Below are 15435 nucleotides of genomic sequence, written 5' to 3' on the forward strand. Positions count from 1 at the left end.
ACCAGGCTGGCCTCGAACTCAGAAATCCGCCTGCCTCTGCCTCCCGAGTGCTGGGATTAAAGGCGTGCGCCGCCACGCCCGGCTTGAAAAAATTTTATATTTAGATTTTTGTAAATCTCAAGTGACAGTTTGAATTATCCTTTAACCAAGGGAAGGAAGAATGTATGGAAAATATTTTCTTCAGCAGGGGGAAAAGACAAGGCACTCGATCAATCATCTGGCAAAGCCGGAGGTCAGATCTGTCTGCCATCGGCGGGCTGAGGGCGGGTGTTATAGGTAGGTGGGATGTTTAAAAACCTATAGGTGCTCCCCCTTGGCTCACACCTTTGTTCCCCAACTTATATATTTGCTCTCTAGCAACAGCTGGGAAGGCAAAAAGAACATCTGTAGACACTCGAGGTCAACGTCATGAAGCCCTCGTGGTTCCCGTGTCTGGTGTTCCTCTGCATGCTGCTCCTGTCTGCCCTGGGAGGGAGGAAGAACAAGTATTATCGTAGGTGGTGAGGATGCCTGTGATCCTGGGGCAGGGGCTGTGCTCATTTCTGGACAAGGGAGTGGGTGTCGTGTCTGGCATTTTGATTCAGGTTCTGCCTCCCCAGGTCAGCCTCCAATGGGGAAACTTCCCAAACAGCAACGTTTGTACAATTACCATGAGCAGTTTGAACAGTTTCTGTTGCCTCTGAGGATCTAGAGCCAATAGAGAGAGCCCCTTCTTCCACACTTCCGGAAGCTCCGTGATTCCTTTCACGAGAACCAAATCCATATTTAGCAATGAAACTTTAAAGTTACAGACACCTTTTAGAATGTGACAAGGCACCAGAGTCCTTAGCTCCCAGGAGAACTGACTCTGCAAAGTTGTCCTTTGACCCCCACGCCTGTGCCATGGAAAAGTCAGCAAGAAGGCAGTGTAGAGAAAACTTGGTTTAAGGCAGGCATGGTTGAACATGGTGGCAATACCAGTGCTTGGGAGGTAGATGGAAGCAGGGATTCAGGGGTTTCTATAGCTTCCTGTGAATTCATGGATAGCCTAGGAAACGTGAGATCCCCTCTCAAAAACAAGAACAAAGCCAGAAAGCTTATTCATACTCTCCCTGTCTCCCCGAGGCAGGTATTGTATGAGGCCAGTGGACATCTTGGACTTTCAGACCTCTTGTTAAAGCCATCTGTCTTTTATAGATGGACTCATGTATGCTGAGGCTCTACAGAGTTTGGTAAGGCCTTTGGGAGCCGAGGTAATGAATTGAGTGGAGAATCTGTGAGGTCAGGGTCAATGCAATGACTTCGCCGTGCGGAAACGCAGAAGTTTCCACCTTGAAACACCTTGGCAGGGATATGGGGCTCAGACTCTAAGAGGAGGCCCTGAGCTCAGCGAGGGCTTGCTTCATGGACTCTGCTTCATTCCCATCTCAGCCGGAGAACTGTTACTCGAGGAATGCTGGGGCCAGCCCAAAACCAATGACTGCGTCAAGAAGTGTTCTAGAACTTTCAAATGTGTATACAGAAATCACACATGCTGCTGGACCTACTGTGGTAACATCTGTGCAGAAAATGGGGTGAGCTGCAGATGTGGAGTGTGGGGCACTGTCTTCACTGCCTTCATCCTCTGCCTCAGACCAAAGTTGCCCAAATCAGAGGCACACAGACACAGGCCCCCACACAGACACAGGCCTCCACACAGACACAGGCCCACACACAGACACAGGTCCACACACAGACACAGGCCCCCACACAGACACAGACCCACACACAGACACAGATCCACACACAGACACAGGTCCACACACAGACACAGGCCCACACACAGACACAGGCCCCCACACAGACACAGGCCCTCACACAGACACAGGCCCCCACACAGACACAGGTCCCCACACAGACACAGGCCCACACACAGACACAGGCCCTCACACAGACACAGGCCCACACACAGACACAGGCCCACACACAGACACAGGCCCCCACACAGACACAGGCCCACACACAGACACAGGCCCACACACAGACACAGGTCCACACACAGACACAGGCCCCCACACAGACACAGGCCCACACACAGACACAGGCCCTCACACAGACACAGGCCCACACACAGACACAGGCCCACACACAGACACAGGCCCCCACACAGACACAGGCCCACACACAGACACAGGTCCACACACAGACACAGGATCTCACACAGACACAGGCCCTCACACAGACACAGGCCCCCACACAGACACAGGCCCACACACAGACACAGGCCCACACACAGACACAGGCCCACACACAGACACAGGCCCCCACACAGACACAGGCCCTCACACAGACACAGGCCCACACACAGACACAGGCCCCCACACAGACACAGGCCCACACACAGACACAGGCCCACACACAGACACAGGCCCACACACAGACACAGGCCTCCACACAGACACAGGCCCCCACACAGACACAGGCCCTCACACAGACACAGGCCCCCACACAGACACAGGCCCACACACAGACACAGGCCCACACACAGACACAGGCCCACACACAGACACAGGCCTCCACACAGACACAGGCCCACACACAGACACAGGCCCCCACACAGACACAGGCCCCCACACAGACACAGGCCCCCACACAGACACAGATCCACACACAGACACAGGTCCACACACAGACACAGGCCCACACACAGACACAGATCCACACACAGAAACAGATCCACACACAGACAAGGTCCACACACAGACACAGGCCCACACACAGACACAGGCCCCCACACAGACACAGACCCACACACAGACACAGGCCCACACACAGACACAGGTCCACACACAGACACAGGCCCACACACAGACACAGACCCACACACAGACACAGGCCCACACACAGACACAGACCCACACACAGACACAGGCCCACACACAGACACAGATCCACACACAGACACAGGCCCCCACACAGACACAGGTCCCCACACAGACACAGGCCCTCACACAGACACAGGCCTACACACAGACACAGATCCACACACAGACACAGATCCACACACAGACAAGGTCCACACACAGACACAGGCCCACACACAGACACAGATCCACACACAGACACAGGCCCCCACACACAGACACAGGCCCCCACACAGACACAGGCCCACACACAGACACAGGCCCACACACAGACACAGGCCCTCACACAGACACAGGCCCCCACACAGACACAGATCCACACACAGACACAGATCCACACACAGACACAGACCCACACACAGACACAGGCCCACACACAGACACAGGCCCACACACAGACACAGATCCACACACAGACACAGGCCCCCACACACAGACACAGGCCCCCACACAGACACAGGCCCACACACAGACACAGGCCCACACACAGACACAGGCCCACACACAGACACAGGCCCACACACAGACACAGGCCCACACACAGACACAGATCCACACACAGACACAGACCCACACACAGACACAGGCCCACACACAGACACAGGCCCACACACACAGACACAGGCCCACACACAGACACAGATCCTCACACAGACACAGGCCCACACACACAGACACAGGCCCACACACAGACACAGGTCCACACACAGACACAGGCCCCCACACACAGACACAGGCCCACACACAGACACAGGTCCACACACAGACACAGGCCCACACACAGACACAGATCCACACACAGACACAGGCCCCCACACAGACACAGACCCACACACAGACACAGATCCACACACAGACACAGATCCACACACAGACACAGATCCACACACAGACACAGATCCACACACAGACACAGGTCCACACACAGACACAGGCCCCCACACAGACACTGACCCACACACAGACACAGACCCACACACAGACACAGGCCCACACACAGACACAGGCCCACACACAGACACAGATCCACACACAGACACAGGCCCACACACAGACACAGACCCACACACAGACACAGGTCCACACACAGACACAGGCCCCCACACAGACACAGGCCCACACACAGACACAGGCCCACACACAGACACAGGCCCACACACAGACACAGATCCACACACAGACACAGGTCCACACACAGACACAGGTCCACACACAGACACAGGCCCCCACACAGACACAGACCCACACACAGACACAGGCCCCCACACAGACACAGGCCCACACACAGACACAGGCCCCCACACAGACACAGGCCCCCACACAGACACAGGTCCCCACACAGACACAGGCCCCCACACAGACACAGACCCACACACAGACACAGGCCCCCACACAGACACAGGCCCACACACAGACACAGGCCCCCACACAGACACAGGTCCACACACAGACACAGGTCCACACACAGACACAGGCCCCCACACAGACACAGACCCACACACAGACACAGGCCCCCACACAGACACAGGCCCACACACAGACACAGGCCCCCACACAGACACAGACCCACACACAGACACAGGCCCCCACACAGACACAGGCCCACACACAGACACAGGCCCACACACAGACACAGATCCACACACAGACACAGGTCCACACACAGACACAGATCCACACACAGACACAGGTCCACACACAGACACAGGCCCACACACAGACACAGGTCCACACACAGACACAGGTCCTCACACAGACACAGGTCCACACACAGACACAGGCCCCCACACAGACACTGACCCACACACAGACACAGGCCCCCACACAGACACAGGCCCCCACACAGACACAGGCTCACACACAGACACAGGCCCACACACAGACACAGGCCCACACACAGACACAGGCCCACACACAGACACAGGCCCACACACAGACACAGGCCCACACACAGACACAGGCCCACACACAGACACAGATCCACACACAGACACAGGTCCACACACAGACACAGGTCCACACACAGACACAGGTCCTCACACAGACACAGGCCCCCACACAGACACTGACCCACACACAGACACAGGCCCCCACACAGACACAGGCTCACACACAGACACAGGCCCACACACAGACACAGGCCCACACACAGACACAGGCCCTCACACAGACACAGGCCCGCACACAGACACAGGCCCACACACAGACACAGGCCCACACACAGACACAGGCCCACACACAGACACAGGCCCTCACACAGACACAGGCCCCCACACAGACACAGATCCACACACAGACACAGGCCCACACACAGACACAGGCCCACACACAGACACAGATCCACACACAGACACAGGCCCTCACACAGACACAGGCCCTCACACAGACACAGGCCCACACACAGACACAGATCCACACACAGACACAGGCCCACACAGACACAGGCCCCCACACAGACACAGACCCACACACAGACACAGGTCCACACACAGACACAGGCCCACACACAGACACAGGCCCCCACACAGACACAGGCCCTCACACAGACACAGGCCCACACACAGACACAGATCCACACACAGACACAGGTCCCCACACAGACACAGGTCCACACACAGACACAGGCCCCCACACAGACACAGACCCACACACAGACACAGGCCCCCACACAGACACAGGCCCACACACAGACACAGGTCCACACACAGACACAGACCCACACACAGACCCAGGCTCCCACACAGACACAGATCCACACACAGACACAGGCCCACACACAGACACAGGTCCACACACAGACACAGGCCCACACACAGACACAGGCCCACACACAGACACAGGTCCACACACAGACACAGGCCCACACACAGACACAGGCCCACACACAGACACAGGTCCACACACAGACACAGGCCCACACACAGACAGAGGCCCACACACAGACACAGGCCCACACAGACACAGGTCCACACACAGACACAGACCCACACAGACACAGGCCCACACACAGACACAGGCCCACACAGACACAGGCCCACACACAGACACAGGCCCACACAGACACAGGCCCCCACACAGACACAGGCCCTCACACAGACACAGACCCACACACAGACACAGGCCCACACACAGACACAGGTCCACACACAGACACAGGCCCACACACAGACACAGGCCCACACACAGACACAGGCCCACACACAGACACAGGTCCACACACAGACACAGGTCCACACACAGACACAGGCCCACACACAGACACAGGCCCCCACACACAGACACAGGCCCACACACAGACACAGGCCCACACACAGACACAGATCCACACACAGACACAGGTCCACACACAGACACAGGCCCTCACACAGACACAGGCCCACACACAGACACAGATCCACACACAGACACAGGTCCACACACAGACACAGATCCACACACAGACACAGGCCCACACACAGACACAGGCCCACACACAGACACAGGCCCACACACAGACACAGGTCCACACACAGACACAGGCCCACACAGACACAGGTCCACACACAGACACAGACCCACACAGACACAGGCCCACACACAGACACAGGCCCACACAGACACAGGCCCCCACACAGACACAGACCCACACAGACACAGGCCCACACACAGACACAGGCCCACACAGACACAGGCCCCCACACAGACACAGACCCACACAGACACAGGCCCACACACAGACACAGGCCCACACACAGACACAGGCCCACACACAGACACAGGTCCACACACAGACACAGGCCCCCACACAGACACAGGCCCACACACAGACACAGGCCCACACACAGACACAGATCCACACACAGACACAGGCCCACACACAGACACAGGCCCTCACACAGACACAGGCCCCCACACAGACACAGGCCCACACACAGACACAGGCCCACACACAGACACAGGCCCACACAGACACAGGCCCACACACAGACACAGATCCACACACAGACACAGGTCCCCACACAGACACAGGCCCACACACAGACACAGGTCCCCACACAGACACAGGCCCCCACACAGACACAGGCCCCCACACAGACACAGGCCCCCACACAGACTCAGGCCTTCACACAGACACAGATCCACACACAGACACAGGTCCACACACAGACACAGGCCCTCACACAGACACAGGCCCTCACACAGACACAGGCCTACACACAGACACAGGCCCCCACACAGACACAGGCCCTCACACAGACACAGGCCCACACACAGACACAGGCCCCCACACAGACACAGATCCACACACAGACACAGGCCCACACACAGACACAGGCCCCCACACAGACACAGGCCCTCACACAGACACAGGCCCCCACACAGACACAGGTCCCCACACAGACACAGGCCCACACACAGACACAGGCCCTCACACAGACACAGGCCCACACACAGACACAGATCCACACACAGACACAGATCCACACACAGACACAGATCCACACACAGACACAGGCCCACACACAGACACAGGCCCCCACACAGACACAGGCCCTCACACAGACACAGGCCCCCACACAGACACAGGTCCCCACACAGACACAGGCCCACACACAGACACAGGCCCTCACACAGACACAGGCCCACACACAGACACAGATCCACACACAGACACAGATCCACACACAGACACAGGCCCACACACAGACACAGGCCCACACACAGACACAGATCCACACACAGACACAGGCCCACACACAGACACAGGCCCTCACACAGACACAGGCCCTCACACAGACACAGGCCCACACACAGACACAGGCCCACACACAGACACAGGCCCACACACAGACACAGGTCCACACACAGACACAGGCCCTCACACAGACACAGGCCCACACACAGACACAGGCCCACACACAGACACAGGCCCACACACAGACACAGATCCACACACAGACACAGATCCCCACACAGACACAGGCCCACACACAGACACAGATCCACACACAGACACAGACCCACACACAGACACAGATCCACACACAGACACAGGCCCACACACAGACACAGGCCCACACACAGACACAGGTCCACACACAGACACAGGCCCTCACACAGACACAGGCCCACACACAGACACAGATCCACACACAGACACAGGTCCTCACACAGACACAGGTCCACACACAGACACAGGCCCACACACAGACACAGGCCCACACACAGACACAGGCCCCCACACAGACACAGATTCACACACAGACACAGGTCCTCACACAGACACAGGCCTCCACACAGACACAGGCCCCCACACAGACACAGACCCACACACAGACACAGGTCCACACACAGACACAGGTCCACACACAGACACAGGCCCCCACACAGACACAGGCCCACACACAGACACAGGCCCCCACACAGACACAGGCCCACACACAGACACAGGTCCACACACAGACACAGACCCACACACAGACCCAGGCTCCCACACAGACACAGATCCACACACAGACACAGGTCCCCACACAGACACAGATCCACACACAGACACAGGCCCACACACAGACACAGGTCCACACACAGACACAGGCCCACACACAGACACAGGCCCACACACAGACACAGGTCCACACACAGACACAGGCCCACACACAGACACAGGCCCACACACAGACACAGGTCCACACACAGACACAGGCCCACACACAGACAGAGGCCCACACACAGACACAGGCCCACACAGACACAGGTCCACACACAGACACAGACCCACACAGACACAGGCCCACACACAGACACAGGCCCACACAGACACAGGCCCACACACAGACACAGGCCCACACAGACACAGGCCCCCACACAGACACAGGCCCTCACACAGACACAGACCCACACACAGACACAGGCCCACACACAGACACAGGTCCACACACAGACACAGGCCCACACACAGACACAGGCCCACACACAGACACAGGCCCACACACAGACACAGGTCCACACACAGACACAGGTCCACACACAGACACAGGCCCACACACAGACACAGGCCCCCACACACAGACACAGGCCCACACACAGACACAGGCCCACACACAGACACAGATCCACACACAGACACAGGTCCACACACAGACACAGGCCCTCACACAGACACAGGCCCACACACAGACACAGATCCACACACAGACACAGGTCCACACACAGACACAGATCCACACACAGACACAGGCCCACACACAGACACAGGCCCACACACAGACACAGGCCCACACACAGACACAGGTCCACACACAGACACAGGCCCACACAGACACAGGTCCACACACAGACACAGACCCACACAGACACAGGCCCACACACAGACACAGGCCCACACAGACACAGGCCCCCACACAGACACAGACCCACACAGACACAGGCCCACACACAGACACAGGCCCACACAGACACAGGCCCCCACACAGACACAGACCCACACAGACACAGGCCCACACACAGACACAGGCCCACACACAGACACAGGCCCACACACAGACACAGGCCCTCACACAGACACAGGCCCACACACAGACACAGGCCCACACACAGACACAGATCCACACACAGACACAGATCCACACACAGACACAGGCCCTCACACAGACACAGGCCCCCACACAGACACAGGCCCCCACACAGACACAGACCCACACACAGACACAGGTCCCCACACAGACACAGGCCCACACACAGACACAGATCCACACACAGACACAGGTCCTCACACAGACACAGGTCCACACACAGACACAGGCCCACACACAGACACAGGCCCCCACACAGACACAGATTCACACACAGACACAGGTCCTCACACAGACACAGGCCTCCACACAGACACAGGCCCCCACACAGACACAGACCCACACACAGACACAGGTCCACACACAGACACAGGTCCACACACAGACACAGGCCCCCACACAGACACAGGCCCACACACAGACACAGGCCCCCACACAGACACAGGCCTTCACACAGACACAGGCCCACACACAGACACAGACCCACACACAGACACAGGCCCCCACACAGACACAGGCCTTCACACAGACACAGGCCCCCACACAGACACAGGCCCCCACACAGACACAGGTCCACACACAGACACAGATCCACACACAGACACAGGCCCACACACAGACACAGGCCCACACACAGACACAGATCCACACACAGACACAGGCCCCCACACAGACACAGGCCCACACACAGACACAGGCCCACACACAGACACAGGCCCACACACAGACACAGGCCCACACACAGACACAGGCCCACACACAGACACAGATCCACACACAGACACAGGTCCCCACACAGACACAGGCCCACACACAGACACTGACCCACACACAGACACAGACCCACACACAGACACAGATCCACACACAGACACAGGCCCTCACACAGACACAGGCCCTCACACAGACACAGGCCCACACACAGACACAGGCCCCCACACACAGACACAGGCCCACACACAGACACAGATCCACACACAGACACAGGTCCCCACACAGACACAGGCCCCCACACAGACACAGGCCCACACACAGACACAGGCCCACACACAGACACAGGCCCCCACACAGACACAGGCCCCCACACAGACACAGGCCTACACACAGACACAGGCCCACACACAGACACAGGTCCACACACAGACACAGATCCACACACAGACACAGATCCACACACAGACACAGATCCACACACAGACACAGGCCCTCACACAGACACAGGTCCACACACAGACACAGGCCCTCACACAGACACAGACCCACACACAGACACAGGCCCCCACACAGACACAGGCCTTCACACAGACACAGATCCACACACAGACACAGGCCCCCACACAGACACAGGCCCCCACACAGACACAGACCCACACACAGACACAGGCCCTCACACAGACACAGGCCCCCACACAGACACAGGCCCTCACACAGACACAGGCCCCCACACAGACACAGATCCACACACAGACACAGGTCCACACACAGACACAGGTCCACACACAGACACAGGCCCCCACACAGACACAGGCCCACACACAGACACAGGCCCCCACACAGACACAGGCCCTCACACAGACACAGGCCCTCACACAGACACAGGCCCACACACAGACACAGGCCCCCACACAGACACAGATCCACACACAGACACAGGTCCACACACAGACACAGGCCCCCACACAGACACAGATCCACACAGACACAGGCCCACACACAGACACAGGTCCACACACAGACACAGGTCCCCACACAGACACAGGCCCCCACACAGACACAGGCCCACACACAGACACAGGCCCTCACACAGACACAGGCCCACACACAGACACAGGCCCCCACACAGACACAGATCCACACACAGTCACAGGTCCCCACACAGACACAGGTCCACACACAGACACAGGCCCACACACAGACACAGATCCACACACAGACACAGGTCCCCACACAGACACAGGCCCCCACACAGACACAGGCCCCCACACAGACACAGGTCCCCACACAGACACAGGCCCACACACAGACACAGGCCCACACACAGACACAGGCCCACACACAGACACAGGCCCACACACAGACACAGGCCCACACACAGACACAGGTCCACACACAGACACAGGCCCTCACACAGACACAGACCCACACACAGACACAGGCCCTCACACAGACACAGGCCCCCACACAGACACAGATCCACACACAGACACAGATCCACACACAGACACAGGTCCCCACACAGACACAGGCCCCCACACAGACACAGATCCACACACAGACACAGGCCCACACACAGACACAGGCCCACACACAGACACAGGCCCACACACAGACACAGGTCCTCACACAGACACAGGCCCACACACAGACACAGGTCCCCACACAGACACAGGTCCCCACACAGACACAGGCCCACACACAGACACAGGCCCACACACAGACACAGACCCACACACAGACACAGGCCCACACACAGACACAGGCCCACACACAGACACAGGTCCCCACACAGACACAGGTCCCCACACAGACACAGGTCCCCACACAGACACAGATCCACACACAGACACAGGCCCACACACAGACACAGGTCCACACACAGACACAGGCCCACACACAGACACAGGTCCCCACACAGACACAGGCCCACACACAGACACAGGCCCTCACACAGACACAGACCCACACACAGACACAGGCCCCCACACAGACACAGGCCTTCACACAGACACAGATCCACACACAGACACAGGCCCCCACACAGACACAGGCCCCCACACAGACACAGACCCACACACAGACACAGGCCCTCACACAGACACAGGCCCCCACACAGACACAGATCCACACACAGACACAGGTCCACACACAGACACAGGTCCACACACAGACACAGGCCCCCACACAGACACAGGCCCACACACAGACACAGGCCCCCACACAGACACAGGCCCTCACACAGACACAGGCCCTCACACAGACACAGGCCCACACACAGACACAGGCCCCCACACAGACACAGATCCACACACAGACACAGGTCCACACACAGACACAGGCCCACACACAGACACAGATCCACACACAGACACAGGTCCACACACAGACACAGGCCCACACACAGACACAGGTCCCCACACAGACACAGGTCCCCACACAGACACAGGCCCACACACAGACACAGGCCCACACACAGACACAGGCCCACACACAGACACAGGCCCACACACAGACACAGGCCCACACACAGACACAGGTCCACACACAGACACAGGCCCTCACACAGACACAGACCCACACACAGACACAGGCCCTCACACAGACACAGACCCACACACAGACACAGGCCCTCACACAGACACAGACCCACACACAGACACTGACCCACACACAGACACAGGTCCACACACAGACACAGGCACCCACACAGACACAGGCCCTCACACAGACACAGACCCACACACAGACACAGGCCCTCACACAGACACAGACCCACACACAGACACAGGCCCTCACACAGACACAGACCCACACACAGACACTGACCCACACACAGACACAGGTCCACACACAGACACAGGCACCCACACAGACACAGGCCCTCACACAGACACAGACCCACACACAGACACAGGCCCTCACACAGACACAGACCCACACACAGACACAGGCCCTCACACAGACACAGACCCACACACAGACACTGACCCACACACAGACACAGGTCCACACACAGACACAGGCACCCACACAGACACAGCACACACACAGACAGGCACTCATGCACACACAAATACGTACACAAACACACAGATATACATAGATACATCCACAAGCACTCCCAACAGATATGTATAGACATGCACAGACAGGCAGACATATGCACATGTAGACACATTCCTCCGTACACAGAAGTACATCCAGAGACACCCACAAACATACACAAGACACACAGATCAACATTCAAACAGGCAGACACATATACAGACACATACACATGCGCGTGTGCACACACACACACGCGTGCACACACACACACACACACACACACACACAGAGAGAATGGAGAGAGAGAGAGAGAGAGAGAGCAAGGTTCCTAACACCAGAAAAGTAATTCACTGATAAATGAAATGAAACACCAGTTTAGAGGCCTGGACCTGTTTTGTTTTGTTTTGTTTTGTTTTGTTTTGTTTTGTTTTGTTTTGATACAGGGTCTCTCTCCATAGCCCTGGCTGTTCTGGAACTTGCTATGTAGACCAGACTGGCCTCAAATTCACAGAAACCCACCTGCCTGAGTGCTGGGATTAAAAGCCTTCATCTTTTAAATGCCTGTTTCCTAGTTTGCCTGCATTTGTAACCATGAACTCCATAGCTGGACCTTCCTGGGGACCCTTGGGGCCCAGTGATCTCCCAGTGAACCCGAGCCTCATACCCAGAAGTGGTCAGGTCCTGACATCTGCCATAGCGGGTGTCAGCCAGTGGGAACTGGGCTGCAGCTCGAGGATGAAGGTTGGTTTCCAAGAGATTGCAGATCGCTGAGAATCTAAACGTTCTTCTTGTTTACAGAAATTTTTTGAAAGAAATGACCCTGACTTCCAGCTGGCCCGACCTCACAGGAGCTAGTGGGTGCTTAAGAGACTTCAGAACAGGGCTGGGTGGTTACTTTCAGAAATGCTGTTTATTGGGGGTCAAAGGCAAACATACTTGAAAAATAAAACACGAAAGACTGGCCTCAGTGTCTCCTTTTTTCCCCCCTCATATCACTCTGTGATTCCTCCTGAATATCTTGCTTTAAAAATTGTTTATTCTTTAATAATTTCACATTTAATCATGTTATTTGATCAAAGTCATATTATCATCTTAGATCTCTTCTCCAATCCCACCAAATCCCTTCTTCTGTCAAAGTTTTTCAAATCTGTTTTTATTAATTATTTATTACTTTATATCCCAATTGCAGCTTCCCCTTCTTCCTCTCTTCCCAGTCCCTCTCTCTCACCTCCTTTTCTCTATCAACCCCTACTCCGTTGGTTCTCAGAAGATGGCAGGCCTCTCATGGATATCAAACAGCCTTGCGTTTCAAGTTGCAGGAAGACTAGGTACATCTTCTTCTGTTGAGGTTAGCCTAGGCAGCCCAGTTAGGGTAAAGGGATCCAAAGACAGGCACTGTGGTCAGAGACAGCCCTTGCTCTTCCTGCTTTAAGAGTCTTACATGACAGGAGTGGATGTTCACAGTCACCTATTGGATGTATCACAGGGCTCCCAATGGAGAAGCTAGAGAAAGTACCCAAGGAGCTAAAGGGATCTGCAACCCTATTGTTGGAACAACATGATGTACTAACCAGAACCCCGGAGCTCTTGTCTCTAGCTGCATATGTATCGAAAGATGGCCTAGTCGGCCATCAATGGAAAGAGAGGCCCATTGGACTTGCAAACTATATATGCCCCAATATAGGGGAATGCCAGGGCCAAAAGAATGGGAATGGGTGGGTAGGGAAGTGGAGGGCGCTATGGGGGACTTTTGGGATAGCATTGGAAATGTAATTGAGGAAAATATGTAATAAAAATATTAAAAATTAAAAAAAAAAAGAGTCTTACATGAAGACCCCAGCTGCACAACTTCTTAGTTTTGGTTTTATTGCTCTGAAGAGACACCACGGTCAAGGCAACTCACTCTTATAAAGGACAACATTTAATTGGGGCTGGTTTACAGGTTCAGAGGTCCAGTCCATTATCATCATGGTGGCATCCAGGCAGACATGGTGCTGGAGGAGTTGGGGGTCTACATCTTGATCCAAAGCCAGGAAGAGACTCTCTTCTGCAGGCAGCCATTGGAGACTCTGATTCCACACTGGGTGGAGCTTGAGCACAGAGACCTCAAGGTCCACCCCTACAGTGACACCCTTCATCCAACAGAGCCACACCCACTCCAACAAGGCCACACCTTCTAATAGTGCCACTCCCATGGGCCAAGCATTCAAACGCATGAGTCTATGGAAGGCAAACCA

The 15435-nt window shown here is 56.3% G+C and overlaps 1 protein-coding gene across 1 annotated transcript; it reads left to right on the forward strand.

Moving 5' to 3' along the window:
• Positions 1 to 408: 408 nt before the first annotated feature.
• On the forward strand, positions 409 to 14053 carry Wfdc11 (WAP four-disulfide core domain 11). Its single transcript, XM_021179761.1, has 3 exons — positions 409 to 493; positions 1411 to 1553; positions 13997 to 14053. Exons 1-3 carry the CDS (start codon positions 409 to 411, stop codon positions 14051 to 14053), a joined length of 285 nt encoding a protein of 94 aa, XP_021035420.1.
• The last annotated feature ends 1382 nt before the right edge of the window (positions 14054 to 15435 follow it).

This window comes from Mus caroli, unplaced genomic scaffold (genome assembly GCF_978045245.1).
Source record: "Mus caroli unplaced genomic scaffold, Mus_caroli_1 scaffold_2, whole genome shotgun sequence".
Classification (NCBI taxonomy): Eukaryota; Metazoa; Chordata; class Mammalia; order Rodentia; family Muridae; genus Mus; species Mus caroli.

Excerpts from the sequence above, each read along its gene's own strand:
- Wfdc11 (XM_021179761.1), top strand. The coding sequence starts at position 409 with ATGAAGCCCTCGTGGTTCCCGTGTCTGGTGTTCCTCTGCATGCTGCTC. Across the intron at positions 494-1,410 it reads GAGGAAGAACAAGTATTATC|CCGGAGAACTGTTACTCGAG; the intron begins GTAGGTGGTGAG and ends TTCCCATCTCAG. Across the intron at positions 1,554-13,996 it reads ACATCTGTGCAGAAAATGGG|AAATTTTTTGAAAGAAATGA; the intron begins GTGAGCTGCAGA and ends TCTTGTTTACAG.